The sequence below is a fragment of the Cucumis melo genome, chromosome 7, assembly GCF_025177605.1.
Source record: "Cucumis melo cultivar AY chromosome 7, USDA_Cmelo_AY_1.0, whole genome shotgun sequence".
In the NCBI taxonomy this organism is placed as follows: domain Eukaryota; kingdom Viridiplantae; phylum Streptophyta; class Magnoliopsida; order Cucurbitales; family Cucurbitaceae; genus Cucumis; species Cucumis melo.
The window spans coordinates 28,031,306-28,053,699 of NC_066863.1; the positions used below are offsets into that span (position 1 = coordinate 28,031,306).

Genomic DNA, 22,394 nt, shown 5'->3' on the forward strand with positions numbered 1-22,394 from the left:
CCTTCCAAAATTGACTACACTTGAAAGCCTAGAAAACTTTTTTTTTTCTTTTTTTTGAAAATTAGTATTTTTTAAAATAAGTGTTTTTGGCAACTATATATTTCAATTTTTTGTTATTTAAACAAGAAATTTATTTTTAAATTCACGAATAGATCATACAAAAAACTTATTACAAAAGATCAAAATAGCATTCAAACCAAATCCTATCTACTTTATCTCTATGATTTCCAAGGGGAAGAAAAAAGAAAAATACACAATGAGATGAAAAGATTGGGAAATGGAAACAGATTAAAACTGATCAAAAGAAAATGAATTAATATATAGCATCGGGAAAATGGATTATTATTGGTTTAATGAATTATTCATTTTTTCCATACGTCTCTTTGGCTTTCCCCATCCCCAACCTCATTTCCTTTCATCCATTTCTTCATGTTCTTCATATATATATCGCAGAAGACGAAGAAGAATATCAGAAGAAAGACATGGAGCAGACAAATAACATTAATAATGAGACCACAGATTACAGTGTAATTGCGATTAAGGCTGCCCAACAAATACCCAACGTTCGTAAAATCACAATATTAAATGCTTGTGAACATTTCGTTCGAAACCAACTTGATGCCAAGTTATTTTCTTTGTTGGAGCCTGATTTACAAAGCAAGTGGTTATTGTCTACGATGTTTCCTCCAAAACAATAAGGTTATAATCTCTCCCTTCTTCTTCTTCTTGTTTGATGTTTCTTTAATTTTAGTATTTTATGTTTTCAAGTAACTAACAATCTTGGTTTATGTGTATCATCCATTAACTTCAATAACAATTAAAATGAATCAAAATATTATTGTGGTGATAGATATTGATAGATTGTCTACCGTGATCTTTCTTTGTTATATTTAGAAATATTTTTAATAATTTCGTTAACATTTTCCATTAGTGTAGGATTTATCACATTGTTGATTTTTTTAAAAAGAAAAAAAAAGTTAATGATAACGTTTTTACCATAAATTTTCAAAATATATTCATATATTTTATTTTTTATGAAAATTAATGTTTTTTTAATCCATTTATTGGCTATATGAGGACTAAGATTTTGAATAAATTAAAAAAAAAATGTGATATCTTAATTATTATTTTTTTCCTTTTTGGTTTATTTAAGACAAGTTTGGGAGTGGTTTAGTCAAAATTGGTATTCTTAAATATGTTTTAATCATTTAAAAAAAACTATGTTAGTTTTGAGTGATTAAGAACACGTTTGAAAGTGATTATGATATATAGTTCAAGTTAATTCTGGTAGCATGCGACCAAATTCACTCTAAAATCATGTTTTGAACGCTTTCAAAAATTATTTCCAAACATACATTAAAGTTACGTTAAGAAGTAATAGTTCGAATCGTGATTTTAAGGAAAAAAAAAGTAAATAAATTAAATTTGCACAAGAATGATGTTAACAATTTCAAAATCACTTCTAAACATGTGATTATTTATGCGTTTAGTATTCTATTAAATCGCTCACACATAATTAAGTCATAACTTTGGTACATTTTAATATAAACTCTTTTTTGTTTCTTCCTAGAGACAAGTACTTTTGGCAACCAGCGATCTTGGACGCCAAGGAGAAAACTCCCTCCATCACACAACATAATAATTACTTCTTCCTAAATTTAGTTGTTTTTTTACTTAAATCATGTGTACTGTTTAATTTACACATTATATTCTAATATAATTTACGTATAGTTTTCTTCTTCTTCTTCTTCATTTTTTTTTTAATTTATGTTCACTTTAATTAATAATAAATATGATTATTTTTCTTTTTATTTTTTTTAAAGCAAAAGACATCGATATCAAATTGCAAAATTATTGTTGATATATTTCTAGGGTGTTGCATTTAATCATCAATTTACCACGTCAATTACTATTTGACTAAGTTTATTTATTATTTTTTCGAAGAAATAAATTTTAGGATTAATTAAAATATAATTTTCATACTTTGGAATTTGTTTAATTTTATTTTGGGATGAATTCTAAATAATTTTAAAAACATTGGTGATTTGATATTAGAGTCAACTGGACTCATAATTCACAAATTAAATTAATACTTCCAACTAAGAAGTTAATTAATTGGATTGGAGTAGGACAGAAATAATTAATGAACAAATTAGAGTACTGAAGAAGAATTAAATGGTATCAATTATTATTGAAAATAATTAAGAAAATAAAGAGAGATTGCAAATACAAAGGCTATAATATTTTTCAACAATTTTAAGTGCGTATTGTCCAATTGGATTAACAAATAGGGATGGGTGCTCCATTCCATTCCTTCAAGCATTCGAAGATAGAGTCGATCATCTTTCCTTGACTTAAAGCAGTGAATACTTTCTCGCACTCTTCTCCGGGAGAAATTACCCTTTCTCCAGTTAGCAATTTTGTTCCCAACTCTTCCCGCACAAATTTGTATAGTGGGTATGATCTGCAATCCTTGATTTGATTTTCGATTTTAGAATTTCCATTCTCATATGCCAACCTTACGTTTTCTACCTCCTTTGATAAAATTGCCTTCAACTCCTCCTCAAAAGCACCAATCTTTTGGAAGATTGAGGTGTTTGTGTTTGTTTCGTTATCGCCACTTTTAAGTGCATGCTCAACAAGAATTTGCCTTAGCTTTTGCATAAGCGGGTAGGTAGCATTGCATGGATCATCTATGTATGCAAAAGTGTATTCTCTGTCGACAACTTTGAGTAAATCTTTCTCACAAAATCTTGATGGATGAAGTGCGCCGTTAGAAGAGGTAGTCAACACTTTTTTTGCTACTTGGCTAACTGTGTTTTTCACCGTGCTCTTCAAGTTTTCCTCCAAATGCCTCAAGTCAATTGCTTGACATAAAGCCACTAAGAATGTGGAAGACATGAGTTTAAGAATATCGATGGCTTCAGTTGTTTTCCTTGAGGAAATTAAACCAAGAGAGTTAACATCTTGGTTATGTTGCTCGGCGCTTTGAACGTGACTTGTCACGGGATTTGCAAGATATTGAAGCTCAGAGCAGTATGAAGCCATGGCAATTTCAGCACCTTTAAAGCCATAATCCAAGCTTGGATTTCTACTTGCAGAAAGGTTAGAAGGCAAACCGTTATTGTAAAAATCATTGACCAATTCTGAAAATTGAGCAAACATTAGCTTTCCAATGGATGCAACGGCCAAACGAGTGTTGTCCATAGAAACTCCAATCGGCGTTCCTTGGAAGTTACCTCCATGTAGTGCCTTGTTTCTTGAAACATCAATCAAAGGATTGTCGTTGACTGAATTAATTTCCCTCTCAATTGACTTGGTGGAGAAACGAATCACTTCAATCAAGGGACCCAACCATTGAGGAGAAGTTCTAAGAGCATAACGATCTTGTTTGGGCTTTTGGAGAGGATCCATTTCATGTAATTTCTTTGCCGTTTTCATGTAGGAGCTGCCATCTAAAATATGCTCCATGATTGCAGCTGCTTCAATTTGACCAGGGTGGTGCTTCAACTTATGGGTCAAATGGTCAGTGAATTCGGGTTTTCCTTGCATCACCTCAGCAAATATTGCAGATAAAATTTCGGACAAAACAGCTAAAATATTTGCCTCAAAGAGAACAATGGAAGCCAATCCAGAACCGACGGCAGTGCCATTAACTAGAGCAAGGCCTTCCTTAGGTTGCAACTCAAAGAACCCAGAATCAATACCAGCTTGCTCAAAAGCAGCCTTTGCATCGAGGGTTTCTCCATTAGGTCCAATAGCTTTTGAATTGTGACGACCAGTAAGCAACCCTGCAATATAAGACAAAGGAACCAAATCTCCTGAAGCAGTAATTGTTCCTCGAAGTGGCAAACATGGAGTGACGTTGTGGTTCAAGAGATTAGCAATCGCTTCCAAAATCTCGAATCGAATGCCAGAATACCCTTGAAGCAGAGTGTTGATTCTCACCAACATGGCTGCTCTTGTTGCGGAGTGTGGCAAAGTGTGATTTGATTCACTTTCATTCCCAAAGATTCCGGAATTCAAGAACCGAATCAATTCCTTTTGAAGAGCTCCACCTTGATTGGTCCTCCTATGGGAAGTAGCACCAAAGCCAGTAGTGACACCATAGCTATCAGTGCCTTTACCCATGCTCTCCATCACCCAATCGCTGCTAGCTTTGACACCAGCCCTTGCAGACTCAGCCAATTCTACAACGACATCATTATCACGAGTGGCAATGGCAGCAACCTGAGAAATGGTGAGAGTTTCTCCTCCAAGCTTCACCAGAGGCCTTCGATACTCTTCCACCATCCGTTTTACCTCATCCAAATGACTTCCCTTCATGGAATCAGCCGCCAAACCCCAGTTGAGTGGATCCTGATGGCTGCAGCACAAGCTTTCCGTTGAACCATTTTGGTTAGCATGAACCTTTTGGGCCATTTTAAGAGTGAACAGAGAGCAAGGAATAATGAGAGATGATAAATTTGAATTGGGTTTCAAATGGTTGCTGAGTTTATTTTGTGAAGAGAAACTGAGAAGCTGTGTGCTTAAATAGAGAAGAGAGCTGTGTTAGGTAAAGGACTTAGGAAGGGTTGAGGAAAGAGAGAGTGGTGGGAGTTAGTTTGGTGTGGAAAGAAAGGTCAAAGTAGTTAATGATAATAATAATCATAAAGCTATTTTATATATACATACATGGTCATATGGTCAAAGTTGATCATCAGTACTATTCTTTTGTTTGCTGGCCACCTCCTCTCACTTTCTTTTACTCCCTGTGATTTCTTTTGATTATTAAATAGAGGAATAAAGTTTCTCTCAACTTTTTTTTTTCTGTGGCATTATTGGTATGTTTTGATTGATATATTACTCATTCTGATTTGATTAAAATGACTTTTATAATAATCGTTTTTAAAGATTTATGTTTGACAAAGATTAACATCATTTTACAAAAATCTAAAATAAATTAGAACTATGTTTTGACCCATAATTAAAATGTACTTTTATTATTAGGGTGATGGAGGGAATCAACCCACAAAATTGTTGTCCACCTTTTTAATTTGTTTTCTTAAAATTAAAATTTGCATGCATCACCTATGTGCTGATTTTCTTAAGAAAACTAATTTTAGTAATGTATATGTAATTCTAAAATCACAAATTAAATATAGCAATTCAAGAATAGCAGAAATCGCTTTAAATAATGGTGAACGAAATACGTGAAAACTAATTTTTTAAAGATAATTACGTCGATTTAATTTTTTTTTATCTAAAATCACTATTTCACCTATCACTTCAAAAAATACACCTAAAAACAAACACTTTAAGTGTTTACCGATAGTTTTTTAAATTGATTGTTTAACAAGACATAGAGTACTTGAGAAAACGTAAATTTTTACTTTTAACATAATAGTACCAAACATTCGTCACATTCACATTTTTTTCCATCAAACAAATGGTATATCTAATTTAGAGATCGATAACAATGACTTAAAATAATACTTCCAATATTTATATATATATATAACAAAATTTCAAAATATATTAACAATAAACATCGATAGTTTCTGATAAATTTATATCAATTTCTATATATCAAAGGACATTGGTAGACAGTAAATAAAAGCTTATCAATATTTATCGTTAATAGATTTTAAAATTTCATTACGATATAGATAATTATTATTTTAACAGATAATTTTCCAAAACATCAATTATTATTAATCTTTTCGTGCAAGTAGAAGATTAATTAGGTCAAGGCATTCCAACCACAAATTGCATTGGTAATAACTTTTATTTATAATTTATTTGTCAGTATATTATTTCCATGTGTGATATTATGTGGTGTAAAAATTTTGTTTTGTTTTGTTAAAGAATTTGGTGAAAGTTCAATATGGACTATATATATCATTACTTTCAAAAATATATATACGAGAGTGTGAAAAGATGGGGTTGGTGAACTTTGACTCATTTGCATTTCTAATTTATTTTTTGTTGTTAATGTAATTTGATTAAATTTAATATGTTGGTGGGAAATTTTTTATTAACCTAATCCTCAATTTTAATAAAAAGCTCTGGCAGCTATAAATTTTAGAGAAAATGAGAAAGTGATTCTATCTCCAATGACATATATTGGTCACAAAATATTTAGTTTACATATAAAGAAATAAATGAATTTCAAGGGTGTCTACACTTTTTCTCTTTTACATATTAATAAATAAATAAAAATAATAAAAATCAGCTTTCTCAAGTAAATTTTGAGAAAAATAAAAAATAACGGATACCAGGAAAGTTATTAAATGTAATCACAAATTTAAATAGTAAAACTGTTGAAAATATTTAAAAATATAGTAAAATTATTATATCAGTAACTATGTTATCGATATACATATACTTAAATAACAATCATATTCATAATTATCACTATATAACATCATTATTGATATATATTCACTTTTAAAAAAAATATCAATTTATATTTTCTAAACCTTAGAAGTTGTAATAAAAAAAAATATAGAAATAGTATCAATTTATACTCGTTCCTTTTAAGATAAATCTTACGTAAAACTAATATAATTGTGTTAATTAAATTCTTAAACTTTAATAAATTCATCAACTCGTAGACTATTAGTTAAAAGTTTCTTTTGAAAATCACACGTGCATTTACTTTAATCCTTCATTTTAAAAAAAAAAAAAGTCTACACGATTCGACAATTAATGGATGAACTAAGGCATTATTATATTAAAGAGAGTCTAATTCGATTGACTATGAAAATTTAGGAGCTTAATTGACTCAAAACAATTTTTACCGAAATATTGGTAAAACATGACTCGATACCAACTATCAAAATAGGCCGTTTTAGTTAATACAACTTGAGAAGAAATTAATTTATATAACTTGCCATTTTTTAATTACCTTACTCATATACATTACCAAAATTTATATGATATCACTGATGCATTATATAATATTAAGTGCATAAGGTCTTACTAATACACATACATAATAATTTTGTGCAATAATACGCATAAAAGGTTGAAGCTTGATTTTTTTTTTTCACTCTTTAAAATTTTGGATTGAACACTTGCAAATTTTGATATTTTAGTCTCAATAACTTTTTGGTAAGACTAAAAATTGTAATAAAAAAATCGTTTTCTAAATAGCAACCAAACATTTGAAAATTTCTACTGGAACGTAAGATAATTTCGACATATATTTATCGATTACATAATCACATGGTTGATTGGAGATTTTTTTTTCTCTTTTTTGGGATGATTTTCATGGAATGTATTTCTGAAAAAATCTATATAAGATTTCAATTATGCTGCCTGAAAACTTTAGTTTAGGTTTAGATTATGTCTCATCATTAAAAACAAAAATAATATATGGTGATTATTCAAAAAATAAAAGTTATACGTGGGTATCACTTGTGTTTAAAAATGATTTTAATTAATGTAAATAAAAAACAATACCGAATACAAAATGTATGTAATCATATCTTTCAACAATTTGAAATGCATATAGTCCAATTAAACGAATAGCATAAGGATTAAGCTATTAGCAAATGGGAATGGGTGCTCCATTCCACTCCTTTAAGCACTCGAAGATGGAGTCGATCATTTTTCCTTGACTTAATGCAGTGAATACCTTCTCGCACTCTTCTCCTGGAGAAATGACCTTTTCGCCGGTTAGCAATTTTGTTCCTAACTCCTCTCTCACGAATTTGTATAATGGGTAAGACCTACAATCTTTGATTTGATTTTTAATTTTAGAATTTCCATTCTCATATGCCAACCTTACGTTTTCAACCTCCTTTGGTAAAATTGCCTTCAACTCCTCTTCGAAAGCACCGATCTTTTGGAAGATTGAGGTGTTCGCGTTCGTTTCGTTATCGCCATTTTTAAGTGCATGCTCAACAAGAATTTGCCTTAGCTTTTGCATAAGCGGGTAGGTAGCACTGCATGGATCATCTATGTATGCAAAAGTGTATTCTCTGTCGACAACTTTGAGTAAATCTTTCTCACAAAATCTTGATGGATGAAGTGCGCCATTAGAAGAGGTAGTCAACACTTTTTTTGCTACTTGGCTAACTGTGTTTTTCACCGTGCTCTTCAAGTTTTCCTCCAAATGCCTCAAGTCAATTGCTTGACATAAAGCCACTAAGAATGTGGAAGACATGAGTTTAAGAATATCGATGGCTTCAGCTGTTTTCCTTGATGAAATTAAACCAAGAGAGTTAACATCTTGGTTCTGTTGCTCGGCGCTTTGAACGTGACTTGTCACGGGATTTGCAAGATATTGAAGCTCAGAGCAGTATGAAGCCATGGCAATTTCAGCACCTTTAAAGCCATAATCCAAGCTTGGATTTCTACTTGCAGAAAGGTTAGAAGGCAAACCATTATTGTAAAAATCATTGACCAATTCTGAAAATTGAGCAAACATTAGCTTTCCAATGGATGCAACGGCCAAACGAGTGTTGTCCATAGAAACTCCAATCGGTGTTCCTTGGAAGTTACCTCCATGTAGTGCCTTGTTTCTTGAAACATCAATCAAAGGATTGTCGTTGACTGAATTAATTTCCCTCTCAATTGACTTGGTGGAGAAACGAATCACTTCAATCAAGGGACCCAACCATTGAGGAGAAGTTCTAAGAGCATAACGATCTTGTTTGGGCTTTTGGAGAGGATCCATTTCATGCAATTTCTTTGCCGTTTTCATGTAGGAGCTGCCATCTAAAATGTGCTCCATGATTGCAGCTGCTTCAATTTGACCAGGGTGGTGCTTCAACTTATGGGTCAAATGGTCGGTGAATTCGGGTTTTCCTTGCATCACCTCAGCAAATATTGCAGATAAAATTTCAGACAAAACAGCTAAAATATTTGCCTCAAAGAGAACAATGGAAGCCAATCCAGAACCGACGGCAGTGCCATTAACAAGAGCAAGGCCTTCCTTAGGTTGCAACTCAAAGAACCCAGAATCAATACCAGCTTGCTCAAAAGCAGCCTTTGCATCGAGGGTTTCTCCATTAGGTCCAATAGCTTTTGAATTGTGACGACCAGTAAGCAACCCCGCAATATAAGACAAAGGAACCAAATCTCCTGAAGCAGTAATTGTTCCTCGAAGTGGCAAACATGGAGTGACGTTGTTGTTCAAGAGATTAGCAATCGCTTCCAAAATCTCGAATCGAATGCCAGAATACCCTTGCAGAAGAGTGTTGATTCTCACCAACATGGCTGCTCTTGTTGCGGAATGAGGCAAAGTGTGATTCGATTCACTTCCATTCCCAAAGATGCCAGAATTTAGGAATCGAATCAACTCCTTTTGAAGAGCTCCACCTTGATTGGTTCTTCTATGGGAAGTAGCACCAAAGCCAGTAGTGACACCATAACTATCGGTGCCTTTACCCATGCTCTCCATCACCCAATCGCTGCTAGCTTTGACGCCAGCCCTTGCAGATTCAGCCAATTCTACAACGACATCATTATCACGAGTGGCAATGGCAGCAACCTGAGAAATGGTGAGAGTTTCTCCTCCAAGCTTCACCAGAGGCCTTCGATACTCTTCCACCATCCTTTTCACCTCATCCAAATGACTTCCCTTCATGGAATCAGCCGCCAAACCCCAGTTGAGTGGATCCTGATGGCTATTGCACAAGCTCTCCACCGAACCATTTTGGTTAGCACAAACATTCTGAGCCATATATAACTGTATTTGTATAAACGACAAAGATAAGATCAGTACAGAGTTGAACGAAAAGATGGGAGTTCAAGTATGAATGGAATTGGATCTGAATTGGTTATCTGGTGATGAGATTTGAAGGGAAATGGGGAAGATGAAGTTGTGATTAAATATGGAGAGTTTTTGAGTAGTACTAAGCCACAGGGAAAGTGGGGACGATGGCGGGTTAGGTAAAGGACCAAGGGAAGCGTTGAGGAAAGAGAGAGTTGGGAGGTTTGGTGTGGAAACAAAAAGGTCAAAGAATAATATATATAATACCAATCTCACTCTTTTTCATTGGGTCAGGATTGATGTGCTTTCAATCAAGTGTTTGGTGAACTTAATCATATGTGAATTTCTTTGATTCCAGCTTTGTTTTTTCAAAACAAAATTTTCAAAAACGTTTTTATTTATTTATTTATTTATTTATTTTGTTAAGAAAAAGATACACACTTACATGCAATAGTTTTAGTTTTCAAATCTTTTGTAATTTGAACACAAATATCATCAATAACTACCGAAGCAAATTTTTTTAATTAAAAAATAAAAATAAAACCTTATTTTAAAAACAATTTTAAATAACAAAACCAATATTTAATATTTTGGTTCAATTTTTATACCTTTGAAAACAACCCGGTTTTAACATTAGATTATTTTTCCTATATTTTGGCCTATAGTTTTATTTTATTTTTTGTAATTTTTAATTTTTAAAAAATTATAGTTTACAAATACTTCTTCTACCTCTAACTTTCGGGAAAAAAAATTAGAAAGAAGTATGTTTTTTGATAATATATTTTTTGTTTTTTGAATTTAACTAAAATTCAACTACTTTATTCAAGAAAAATGAAAAACAATCGTAGAAGACCGAAAAAAAGAGGACTTAAATTTTCAAAAAATAAAAACTCAAATGATTAGCGCCAACGGTACCTTTAACTATATTATTTAGCTTTGAAAAGGCTAAAACTAACTTTAGTACTTATATATGAAAATTGTTCCATTAATAAGCTAATAGTGTATATATATCAATGGGTATAATCTTATAATAACATTTTGAATTCATATGTTTAATTCGAAGTTCTACACAAATAACATAAAGATTCTTAAATGAAAAACAAATTGTTTTTTTTTTTTTTTTTTTTTTTGCAAAATTAAAAAATTGAACAAACAATATGTGTACATTATTTTTGAATTAACTAACACAATAACACCCAAATAGAAAACTACCCCATGAAAAAAAATTGTCAATTAATATATGGCAATTGGTGAAATTTGACTAAATTAACCATAAAGCATAAGAACTAAATTTCAAGCAAGTCTAAATTACAAAGGATTAAATTAAAATACTTAAAGTCATAAAAAAGATCAAATTTTTGTAATTAAATTTGTTTAATGGGTGAGAAAATAAGTAGGTAAAAGTCCAATATGTTTCATATGGGTGGGTGGTAGTTAAATATATGTATGAATATTGATATAAAGTATGAATAGAATGATATGGCACCTAACTTTATTCATTTTATTCAATCCACTTAGATCTTTAATAAAAAAAATATATAGTCAATAAGTTAGAAAAAGATGAGGTGAGAGAGAGAGTGTGTGAGTGACATTGGGTTGGTGAACATATAATTAATTAATTGGAGACTCCTAATTTCTATTATAATATGATAGATTCCAATTTCCAACCTAAAAAATTGCATAGAGCTAAGTTATGTCTATTTCAATCTAAGATTAAAACATCACAAAGGGCTTGATTCAATAAAAATCGGAAAGAATCCTACCATTGTCGTATTAATTAAAAATATTTATAACCTTGACTATTTAATGTTTAAGTAACTAAATATCTCTTACCCTATTTTGTTGTATTAAAAAAGCAATACTAATAATAATGTTTTGGTCAGAGGTTCAAATCTCTCTTTACCACACATTTTTGTTATATTAAAAAGACAATGATAATAATGTTTTGGTTAATAAATTTACGACATGTTTACTATAAATTCTAAAAATATATTATGAAAATTATTATAATTATTTAATAAATTTTGGTCTCAAAAGCCAAAACCAAGAAAGACCAAAGACTCCCAAAACAGCCGCCAAAGTAATGTATATAAATATTAAAAAAATTTAAAATTGGAATCGATCTATTTTGACCATTGAAAATAATTAAGTAAAGAGATATAATTTCTAAACTAACCATTCATTTCCTAATTCCTTCTCAGTGGTGTGCTGTTTCCACCACTTTTCCTTCACCTAACACACAAAAGCTTTCTCTATTTAAGAACCTTTCTTCTCAGACTCTCACCATAAACAACACTCTCATTTTACTCAATTCTTCTCTTCTTTTATTACTTCATTCTTTTTTATTTTTCTCCCCTTTTTGTCCGTTTTTTCCTTCTTCCTACTGCCATGGCTTCCCAAAATGGTTCGTTAGAGAGCTTGTGCATGAACGGTCAGGATCCACTCAACTGGGGTCTGGCGGCTGAGTCCATGAAGGGAAGTCATTTGGATGAGGTGAAACGGATGGTGGAAGAGTATCGAAGGCCTCTGGTGAAGCTTGGAGGAGAAACTCTCACCATTTCTCAAGTTGCTGCCATTGCCACTCGTGATAATGATGTCGTTGTGGAATTGGCTGAGTCTGCAAGGGCTGGCGTCAAAGCTAGCAGCGACTGGGTGATGGAGAGCATGGGTAAAGGCACTGATAGTTATGGTGTCACTACGGGCTTTGGTGCTACTTCCCATAGAAGAACCAATCAAGGTGGAGCACTTCAAAAGGAGTTGATTCGATTCCTAAATTCTGGCATCTTTGGGAATGGAAGTGAACCGAATCACACTTTGCCTCATTCTGCAACAAGAGCAGCCATGTTGGTGAGAATCAACACTCTTCTTCAAGGGTATTCTGGCATTCGATTTGAGATTTTGGAAGCGATTGCTAATCTCTTGAATCACAACGTCACTCCATGTTTGCCACTTCGAGGAACAATTACTGCTTCTGGAGATTTGGTTCCTTTGTCTTATATTGCGGGGTTGCTTACTGGTCGTCACAATTCAAAAGCTATTGGACCTAATGGAGAAACCCTCGATGCAAAGGCTGCTTTTGAACAAGCTGGTATTGATTCTGGGTTCTTTGAGTTGCAACCTAAGGAAGGCCTTGCTCTTGTTAATGGCACTGCCGTCGGTTCTGGATTGGCTTCCATTGTTCTCTTTGAGGCAAATATTTTAGCTGTTTTGTCTGAAATTTTATCTGCCATATTTGCTGAGGTGATGCAAGGAAAGCCCGAATTCACCGACCATTTGACCCATAAGTTGAAGCACCACCCTGGTCAAATTGAAGCAGCTGCAATCATGGAGCACATTTTAGATGGAAGCTCCTACATGAAAACGGCAAAGAAATTGCATGAAATGGATCCTCTCCAAAAGCCCAAACAAGATCGTTATGCTCTTAGAACTTCTCCTCAATGGTTGGGTCCCTTGATTGAAGTGATTCGTTTCTCCACCAAGTCAATTGAGCGGGAAATTAATTCAGTCAATGATAATCCTTTGATTGATGTTTCAAGAAACAAGGCGCTACATGGAGGTAATTTCCAAGGAACGCCGATTGGAGTTTCTATGGACAACACTCGTTTGGCCGTTGCATCCATTGGAAAGCTAATGTTTGCTCAATTTTCAGAATTGGTCAATGATTTTTACAATAACGGTTTGCCTTCTAACCTTTCTGCAAGTAGAAATCCAAGCTTGGATTATGGCTTTAAAGGTGCTGAAATTGCCATGGCTTCGTACTGTTCTGAGCTTCAATATCTTGCAAATCCTGTGACAAGTCATGTCCAAAGCGCGGAGCAACACAACCAAGATGTTAACTCTCTTGGTTTAATTTCCTCAAGGAAAACAGCTGAAGCCATCGATATTCTTAAACTCATGTCTTCCACATTCTTAGTTGCTTTATGTCAAGCAATTGATTTGAGGCATTTGGAGGAAAATTTGAAGAGCACGGTGAAAAACACGGTGAGCCAAGTAGCAAAAAAAGTGTTGACTACCTCTTCTAATGGCGCTCTTCATCCATCAAGATTTTGTGAGAAAGATTTACTCAAAGTTGTCGACAGAGAATACACTTTTGCATACATAGATGATCCATGCAGTGCTACCTACCCACTTATGCAAAAACTAAGACAAATTCTGGTTGAGCATGCACTTAAAAATGGCGATAACGAAACGGACACAAACACCTCAATCTTCCAAAAGATCGGTGCTTTCGAAGAGGAGCTGAAGGCAACTTTACCAAAGGAGGTTGAAAACGTGAGGTTGGCATATGAGAATGGAAATTCTAAAATTGAAAATCAAATCAAGGATTGCAGATCTTACCCAATATACAAATTTGTGAGAGAGGAGTTGGGAACAAGATTACTAACTGGCGAGAGGGTAATTTCTCCAGGAGAAGAGTGCGAGAAGGTATTCACTGCTTTAAGTCAAGGAAAGATGATCGACTCTATCTTCGAATGCTTGAAGGAGTGGAATGGAGCACCCATTCCTCTTTGCTAATTCTTATGCTCTATTAGTTGAATTGAACCGCAGCATTTTAAATTGTCCAAAGATAAGAACACACATTTGTATTTGCTATTATTTTACTCTTACTTGTTAAATCAGTTTTAATCAGAAATTGATATTATCTTATTATATCAGTCACTTCTAGTTGCTATTTTAAAATTCTTTTTAAAAAAATTCTGATGCATTGATTTTTGCCTTCCAAAAAAGCTATTGAGATTAAAATATCAAGTGTTATTCTTAAAGATAAAATGTTCCAAAATCATAAACGTCAATCTTATTTGTGAGTATTGTACAGAATTATGTTAAGGAATGAAAAGTATATATTAGTAATCTCTATTTACTTAATTAATAATTCATAGTGCATCAGTGATATTTTGATAAAGTATATCAGTCACCAATGAAAAGTTGAGAAAAATATTAACGTATAATCCTAAACTTTATCGATTAAAACCTTGAACGGATAAAATATTACATCAAGATAAAATTGATAGACTTTTATATGTGTATCAATTTGCCCTCCCTCCCAAATTTAATTAATACAATTGTAAATTTTACTAGGAGTACAAATGTATTCACTATAATTAGAAAAAAAGTTTATAACTTTAAGTTTAATTCGGTAAATAAACATTTTATTATTTTTAAATAAATAAACATGTCTATTATTTATAGTAATGACATTTTGATGCTTATTTTTTGTTTTTCGTGGATTTTTGTACGATATAATAGAAATATCGATTCACTCTTCATATATTGATATCAAACTTATAGAAACGTGAAAATATCGAATGCAAATTTGGACCGAAACCTAATTAGAAAAAATAAAGTAATTTATTTTCTTCCAAAAAAAATTATATTAAAAATGCAAATATTTATTTTTGAAAGTAATGATATATATACTTTGGTTTATGTTTAATATGTAATGGGTTGAATTAATTAAAGTTACGTGGGTGTTCAAGGAAGAGAAACAATGATATAACTAATGCTCTTTCTAATTCTATTTTGGTATTGAAATTTGCCAAGCAGTAAAAAAGGTGTTGACCACATCGTGCTTCACGCATCAAGATTTTGTGAGAAAGATCCTATTTAAAGATATTGATAGAGAATACACATTTGCATACATTGATGATCCATGCACTGCTACTTACCCTCTGATGCAAAAGTTGAGGCAAACTCTTGTTGAGCATGCACTTAGCTTGAAAATGAAATGAACGCAAACACTTCAATTTTTCAAAAGATCGATGCTTTCGAAGAGGAATTAAAGGCAATTTTATTGAAGGAGGTTGAAAATGTAAGGTTGGCATATGAAGATAGAAATTCTAAAATTGAAAACCAAATCAAGAATCGTAGATCCTACCAATTATAAGAGTTAGGAACAAGATTGCTAACAAGTGAAAGGGTGATATCTCTAGGAGAAGAATGTGAGAAGATATTCACAACTTTATGTCAAGGAAAAATGATTGACTCTATGTTCGAATGTTTGAAGGAGTGGAATGGATCACCAATTCCAATTTATATTTTCAATTTCATTAAATCTTTTTTAATCATTATCTATACCATCTTATAATCAATGAAAAGTAATGTAGATTAGTATTATTCTTCTTGAGTAATTTAATAATTAATCCACTAATCCTTCCCTCCCATTTTTAATTAATTTCTTAATTTAGATTAATTGTGAACTATGGGTCCAAATGATCGAGAGGGTTCACTTTGGGCCGGTCAAGCAAGTAGAGACCCTAAACTCAAGTCCAAGTGCAAGAGCCTAAAGACATTGTTTGGGCTCGCATCATGCGCCCACCCAACCTTCAACCGTTACCCCTCATGACTCCATCCTTAAATTTGAGTTTGAATTGGGTTTGGAATGATCCATTATTTATTAAATATTTCATTATTTAGTTATTTAAATATATATATATATATATAAATGTGTGTATTTTAAATTTTTAAATGGAAGAGCTTATTAAAATTTTACTTTATTGGTATTTGTATTTTATATTTTTAATAACACTTTTGGGATATTATAAATTTTTATTTAGTATTTATTTAATTGTTTTGAGATATTTTATTAGTCTTAGCACTGCAAAAGTTTATGTATACAAAAAAAAAAAAAAAAAAAAAGAACTTCAGTATATCTAAACATATATTTTAAAATATAAAATGCCTTTTTTTAATATATATAAAAAAGAAGTAATATATAAAGTACTATATATCTGAATATCATCTAAGAAAAAATGCATTGTATAATATTTGACATATAAGTGAAGACAATTATCTCCATTGATATAAGGATTTTTGGGATGGTATCAAAAGCAAAGTCATGAATGTCTTTGAACTTCACGAATATGTTGATAAGGTTGATGCAAAATCTCTCTAGTAATTACATTTATATGAGAAAATAGAGCATAAGAGATAGAACGTAAAATGTAAGATTAGTAAGCTTTATGCATCTCCTTCCATAACAAAAGAAAAAAAATCAAACTTGAACAATTTACCATTGAAGACTTGAATGCATTACATAAAGATGAGGGGACAATGTATTTGATTCTTATAGTAAAAAAGATGGAGAGAGAGAAAGGTTGGATGGACATTGGGATGAGATGAAAGGTTTTGGTACTCTTTTTGGAGCGTGGTGCCACTTTTAGGACGACTTTGCAGTGCACAATTCTTTTTTTCTTTGCTATATTATTTTGTTTGTAACGTTCAATCCATTTTCATTTTTCAAACCAAACCCCCTTCTCATTTTCCATCACTCTTTCACTTTTGTTGCCCATCTTCGGACAATTCTCAAACATCCTTCTCACCTACCCTTTTATCTTTGAAATTTCCTCCCCTATAAGTGGAAAAGAAAACACGATGATTTGATTATCAATTTGAAGTATGTAATCGAGGTTACACATCGGTTGAATTAGGGATGATATGAAACCGTTTTGAATGAACCAAAAACATTGTTAAGATGTCTACAAGTTTGTTCTTTATTATGTCAAACTTAGTTTTTTTTTTTTTTTTTAACTCTAGTATAACAACTATAAAGATGGTGAATTGAATTACCTCTAACCTTAAAAAGGAAGATCGTATAATGAAGTGGCGTTAGAGCATCACAAATAACGAGTAGGAGGCTAACATATTGAAGTAGTTTGTGTGTGTGACTTGATTTCATTCTAACTATTTGAGATGGTTTTTCAATGATTTGTTTGTTGTGTGGATCAAATCAGTCGGCATTTATGTATTATTAGTACTACTTTGGCATCACATGTGTATTAACAATGCATGAACTTGATGTATTTTTTTAAGGCATGAGATGCAACTAAATTGAAATAAGAATGGCCTTTTTAATTACCATTAGTTAAAATGTTTTTTTCCAAATGAAATCAATTGAACAGAAAAAAAATATATATGTTTCCTAAAAATTTAAAGAGTACATTAAGAAGTTGGAATGTAATCAGAATTACTTAAAATTAGATGAGTACTCATAATTTAGTTGTCTATAATTTCTTTCCTGACTAAACTTGAGAGGAACGAAATTAGGATTTCTTTTTTTACTACCGTTGGAATTGACTGATCGAACCTAACACGTGTTGGTGGATTAGAGGGTGAAGGAAAAAGTTGAAAAGAGAAAAAAAATTGCGTTTCCTCATGAAGGTAACATCACTTGAAGAAGACTCTTTACCAACCCCTTTGGATGATTTCTTCCCCAACACAAACAATTATTATGTCAACCAATTACTTGATTCTGTTCTATAATTATTTGGCCATTAAATTTATAAAGCATTACTCTTCCTCTTTTTAAGTATGTTTAATTTGTTATTAGCTTTCTACCGACGCTGTAAAAGATTAAGTCAAATGTTTTTTTAAGGAGAACAAATGAGACGTGAGATTTATACTTTCAAATAGATAATACTTTGTCAGTTATTGTTGAACTATGTTTATCTTAGACAAGTTTTAGAAACGGAAAAACTAAAAAAGAAATAATGAGTTTTAAAGTTTTATTTTATTATGATATTGGTATTGTTTAAAAATCATTTGACTTTTTTAAATTAAACTTATAAATATTATTTATGTATTATAGTTTAATTTTTTTAAAGTTATGAAATTATTGTAAATATCAAATCTGCTGAAAATATTTAAAAACATAGTAAAATTTCAGATTCAATAGACCCTAATCAAGCATCGATCTTTCGACCAATGTCTATTTTTTTTATAAAATCTAAAAATTTGTTATATTTTATAATTTATTTTTGTTCATTTTACTATATTTAGTTAAATATAAATTTTTTAGAAATGATGAAAATTACTGTAAAGATTTGGTGGGAAAAGAAGGGTAAATTTCAAGAATCAAATAATTTGTTTTTGGTTTTTCAAAATTACGTTCGTTTTCACACTATTTTCTATTCATAGTTTTCTAACTTCTCATATAATAAAATTGAATTCTTGGTCAACTTTATAAAAACTTTGATACCTTTTAATAATCATATATTAAATACAATAGTTTAAAATGAAGATTTTTTTTATTTGTAGGTTTCAAATTTTGCCTTTCATATTTAAAAGATGAAACTTTTGTAAACTTGATAATTATCAAAAGTGACCTACATTATAATCTTGAAGGACAAGATTATGTTTGTTTTCTCAGATTAAAAAACTCTAAATTTTGGGAAACAAGCAGCTGAAAGGAAAAAAGAAGAACAGCTCAAATAAAGGTTGGATTTGTCAGGAAACAGAACCCCACTGCTAGATGTTTGTTGAATGGTCATTTCATCAAACAATCATAACTCTCCAAAATGGAATTTCCTTTGCACAAAAAAGCTTCTTTTTCATCATCAACAGACAGGTCAAAAACCACTTTACAGTAATACTCTTTCTTCTTTTCAGATTCTAAAAAATAAAAATAAAAATCCTAATTCAAGATTGAATTGGATGAGTTTTCAAAAACTATGCAATTGGGTTAACATGTGTACCAACTCATCACTTGAAGGTCTATCTATTGGCTGTTCTGATAAACAAACAACAGCAATCCTCACTGCCATTAGCATTTCATCTTCTTCCCCTTCTTCTCCTATGATACTCTTATCTAGCGCTTCTCGTGCCTCCCCGGCAACCTGTAAATGTCGTAGCCACTGACCTAAACTACCTCCGCTTGCTGCTTCTCCAAAGAACGGATCTGTTGGATCTTTACCTGTCAGTAGAACAGCCAAAATCATCCCGAAGCTGAAGATGTCGCTCTTATCGCTATACCTGTTTAAACTGGAGACCGCAAAAGTCGAATCCACTTAGTACTAACTCTACTACTTTTCGAAACAAGTGCTCGTCAATCAAGATTCTAAACAGAGAGTAACTCTGAATATCCTAACTTCTATATCTCCATCAAAGTGATATTAGTTTGCTCTAGTTTCTACATTAATTTTCATGTACTAGATGCTACACATTTAACAATATATCCTGGCCTACTTAAACCTTTTTCCTTCTAAAGATGATGCATTAAAAATTAAATACCAGTTAAGCTTTTGAGTTTAAAAGCGATTTATTTCCATTATTTTTTATATCCACAAATGTCCTAGCGAGTTGACACTTACATCAACTAAACTCACAAAACAACTCACACGATCCTCCAATTTGTCAAAAAGACTTGTAGGATATTAAATCATAAGTAGCTATTCGCCACCATGGATTAACTCATCTTCTAATAGTGGTTTAAAAGAACTTCGGTTCAAACTCCTATCTTAAACTTTAGCATAAGCACCAAAAGATATTCCAACCACTAAATCATTTTCGTACTAATAATGGAACAAATATCTCAACCTTTTAGCCTTTTGGATTCGATAGTACTTGGCTATAGTATGAAAATAGACTGTCCCATGTTCACAATTCTACAACATCATCATTCCTCACACGTTTTAGCAGTAGTTTAACATTTGCAACATCGAAGTTTCAAAACACAAGAACAAACATGAATCAAAATGAGAGTATCATACGAACGTGTTAGTTGGTAATGGAATCCTAACCTGCAGTCCTGCAAGCACTCAGGTGAGGTATAGGCAGAGGTAGAAGCCATGTTCAAGTTAGAGAACAACTTAGGCAAGCCACAGTCAGCCAACCTTGGTTCATACTCACCATCCAACATAACATTTGAAGGCTTCAAATTATAGTGAAGAATCTGAGGATCACACTCAAAATGAAGATACTGAAGACCCTTTATAACCCCAACTGCAATCCCAAGCCTAATTTCCCATCCCAACCTTACTTCATTCTCCCTCACTCTCTTCATCACATCCTCAAGGCTTCCTGTTCCCACATAATCATAAACCAACCACACTCCTTCTCCTTCCCCAACATAAGCCCTTAAGCTCATTAAATTCCTATGTCTAAGCCTGGCCAGCCTCTCAAGTTGCAGCTGTGTCAGCCTCTTCTCCGACTTCCTTGCCGTGTTCTCGGACCCTTCAAGCCGTTTCACGGCGATCGTCAGCCCGTTATCTAGAATAGTTCTGTAGTATTTCCCATGGGGATTGGACCCCAGAAGCTGATTTTCGTTTCTGAGGGCGAGATGGAGGGTTTTAGGGTCGATTATGGGGGAGAATATGACAGGGCCTTTGAGAATTGGGGTTTTGTTTAGGTAACGGACGAAGCTGCGGATTAAACAAGCAAAAAGAAAGGAACCCATTAAGCCTATAACTACTCCTAATAGAACACTGAAGATGATTCTTCGGACGCCATTTTTGAACCGTGGAGAGCTTGTTGGTGTTGATGATGTTGTTGGCAATGGCGGTCCTGAAGAAGCGAAGTGATTGCTTGTTCTTTCCTGGCATTTTTCGTCGGAGAGATGGAAAAAAGAGAATACTAACAGTAATAGAATCATAAACTTAACGCTATATCTTTTCTTCCCCATTTGAAAACCAAATTAATTCCAAACAAGGCTTCTTCATTCAATTCCTACATAATAGTGCGATTAAAGTTACTCAAACCCATTTGAGAAAAATATTCGAATCTCAAAACTGGGTACCGAAGCTAATGGAGAAATCCCTCAAGTTGAAGGAGACGTGTCCATGGATTCATTGGAGGAAGTAGTTAAAATGCAAGGGAATATCAAACAGAGGAGGAAAATCTTCGGGGGGAAGACTCAAAAGAATCAAAATTAGGAAGCAGGGCATTAGAGAAATTGATCCGTAATGGGAATGAGAGACCAGTCAAATGAGAATCCGCTACTCTCACCATTGAATAAACAACAACCACACTTTCTGTAGCTCTTTCCAGTAACAAAAGCGAGAGACCCAGAAAGAAAAACAACAAAATATAGAGGAAATTGGAAAGTTTCAGATAGCCAAATGAAAAAATCGACTCCAAAACTCAATTAATAAAGACAAAACATACAAACTGAGCCCGCCTGAATGGTAGTAGCTCCTAAACGGACAAGAAGAAAATAGAAAAATTCAAAGAGAGAGAGATTGAAAATGAACACCGAATGAAGGAAAACAGAGAGAGAACGCAGAAAAACAAAAAAGAGGGTTGTAAGAGACAGAGAGTGAAAGTTGAGAATGCAACTGCTGCAAGGGCAAAGAGACGGACCCCATTTTTTCTTCCCGAGTCCTTAGCGACACAACAAAACAGAAGAGAACAGAGCAAAAACAGAGTTTCTCCTTCCCGCCTTTTGAGAGAGTTTTCAGTGGGTCCCACTGGCCACGTCAACACTATCTTGGTTCTCAAACACATCCTGACCGTTGGTTGCCAAAGTCTTTGGAATTTGTGCTTTTGCTTATTTTTGCTTTTTGCTAAGTAATATTGATTACTGACCATAATCACTAAAACTTCCTTTTTCTTTTTCTTTTCCTTTTTCCCTCCGATAATTGCTCTTTCTTTTTTCTAATTATTATTGAAAATTATACATAATAATAATAATAATAATAATACTCTCTTTTTATCTTTCACTTTGCTTTTTTATTTTTTTATTTTATATGTTTTTTTCTTTACTTTTTGTTCGTTTATATATCTTATCCTCCTTTTTACCTTTTTAATTCTTTTTCTTACCCAATAGGACCAAGGAGTTGTTTAAGTATTTACTTAAAAAAACAATAATAAATATTTTTATTAATTGGGTGGCCACCAAATTTGATTTTCATAGTAGTGATAGAAGAAGTGATATTGATACAACAAACAGCTAAGGCTTCACTAATAAATAATAGGGGGG

At 32.5% G+C, this 22,394-nt stretch overlaps 4 protein-coding genes across 4 annotated transcripts; 1 reads left to right on the top strand and 3 right to left on the bottom strand.

Annotated features, from left to right (window-relative positions):
• Window positions 1–2,161: 2,161 nt before the first annotated feature.
• On the bottom strand, window positions 2,162–4,489 carry LOC103494628 (phenylalanine ammonia-lyase-like). The gene has a single exon (XM_008455915.3). The coding sequence runs from the start codon at window positions 4,420–4,422 to the stop codon at window positions 2,281–2,283; it is 2,142 nt and encodes a 713-aa protein (XP_008454137.2). The 5' UTR covers window positions 4,423–4,489; the 3' UTR covers window positions 2,162–2,280.
• A 2,912-nt stretch (window positions 4,490–7,401) lies between these two features.
• Window positions 7,402–9,794, bottom strand: LOC103494629 (phenylalanine ammonia-lyase-like). Its single transcript, XM_008455916.3, has one exon. The coding sequence runs from the start codon at window positions 9,671–9,673 to the stop codon at window positions 7,532–7,534; it is 2,142 nt and encodes a 713-aa protein (XP_008454138.2). The 5' UTR covers window positions 9,674–9,794; the 3' UTR covers window positions 7,402–7,531.
• Window positions 9,795–12,001: 2,207 nt separating this feature from the next.
• LOC103494630 (phenylalanine ammonia-lyase-like) lies at window positions 12,002–14,358 on the top strand. Its single transcript, XM_008455917.3, has one exon. The coding sequence runs from the start codon at window positions 12,092–12,094 to the stop codon at window positions 14,216–14,218; it is 2,127 nt and encodes a 708-aa protein (XP_008454139.2). The 5' UTR covers window positions 12,002–12,091; the 3' UTR covers window positions 14,219–14,358.
• A 4,610-nt stretch (window positions 14,359–18,968) lies between these two features.
• LOC103494632 (inactive leucine-rich repeat receptor-like protein kinase CORYNE) lies at window positions 18,969–21,836 on the bottom strand. Its single transcript, XM_008455919.3, has 2 exons — window positions 20,218–21,836; window positions 18,969–19,459 (listed from the first exon to the last, which is right to left on the bottom strand). The coding sequence occupies exons 1-2, from the start codon at window positions 21,096–21,098 to the stop codon at window positions 19,141–19,143; spliced, it is 1,200 nt and encodes a 399-aa protein (XP_008454141.2). The 5' UTR covers window positions 21,099–21,836; the 3' UTR covers window positions 18,969–19,140.
• Window positions 21,837–22,394: the final 558 nt, after the last annotated feature.

Coding starts and splice junctions, on each gene's coding strand:
- LOC103494628 (XM_008455915.3), bottom strand. CDS start 4,422: ATGGCCCAAAAGGTTCATGCTAACCAAAATGGTTCAACGGAAAGCTTG.
- LOC103494629 (XM_008455916.3), bottom strand. CDS start 9,673: ATGGCTCAGAATGTTTGTGCTAACCAAAATGGTTCGGTGGAGAGCTTG.
- LOC103494630 (XM_008455917.3), top strand. CDS start 12,092: ATGGCTTCCCAAAATGGTTCGTTAGAGAGCTTGTGCATGAACGGTCAG.
- LOC103494632 (XM_008455919.3), bottom strand. CDS start 21,098: ATGGGGAAGAAAAGATATAGCGTTAAGTTTATGATTCTATTACTGTTA. Junction 19,460..20,217: donor GAGTGCTTGCAGGACTGCAG/GTTAGGATTCCA, acceptor TGCGGTCTCCAG/TTTAAACAGGTATAGCGATA.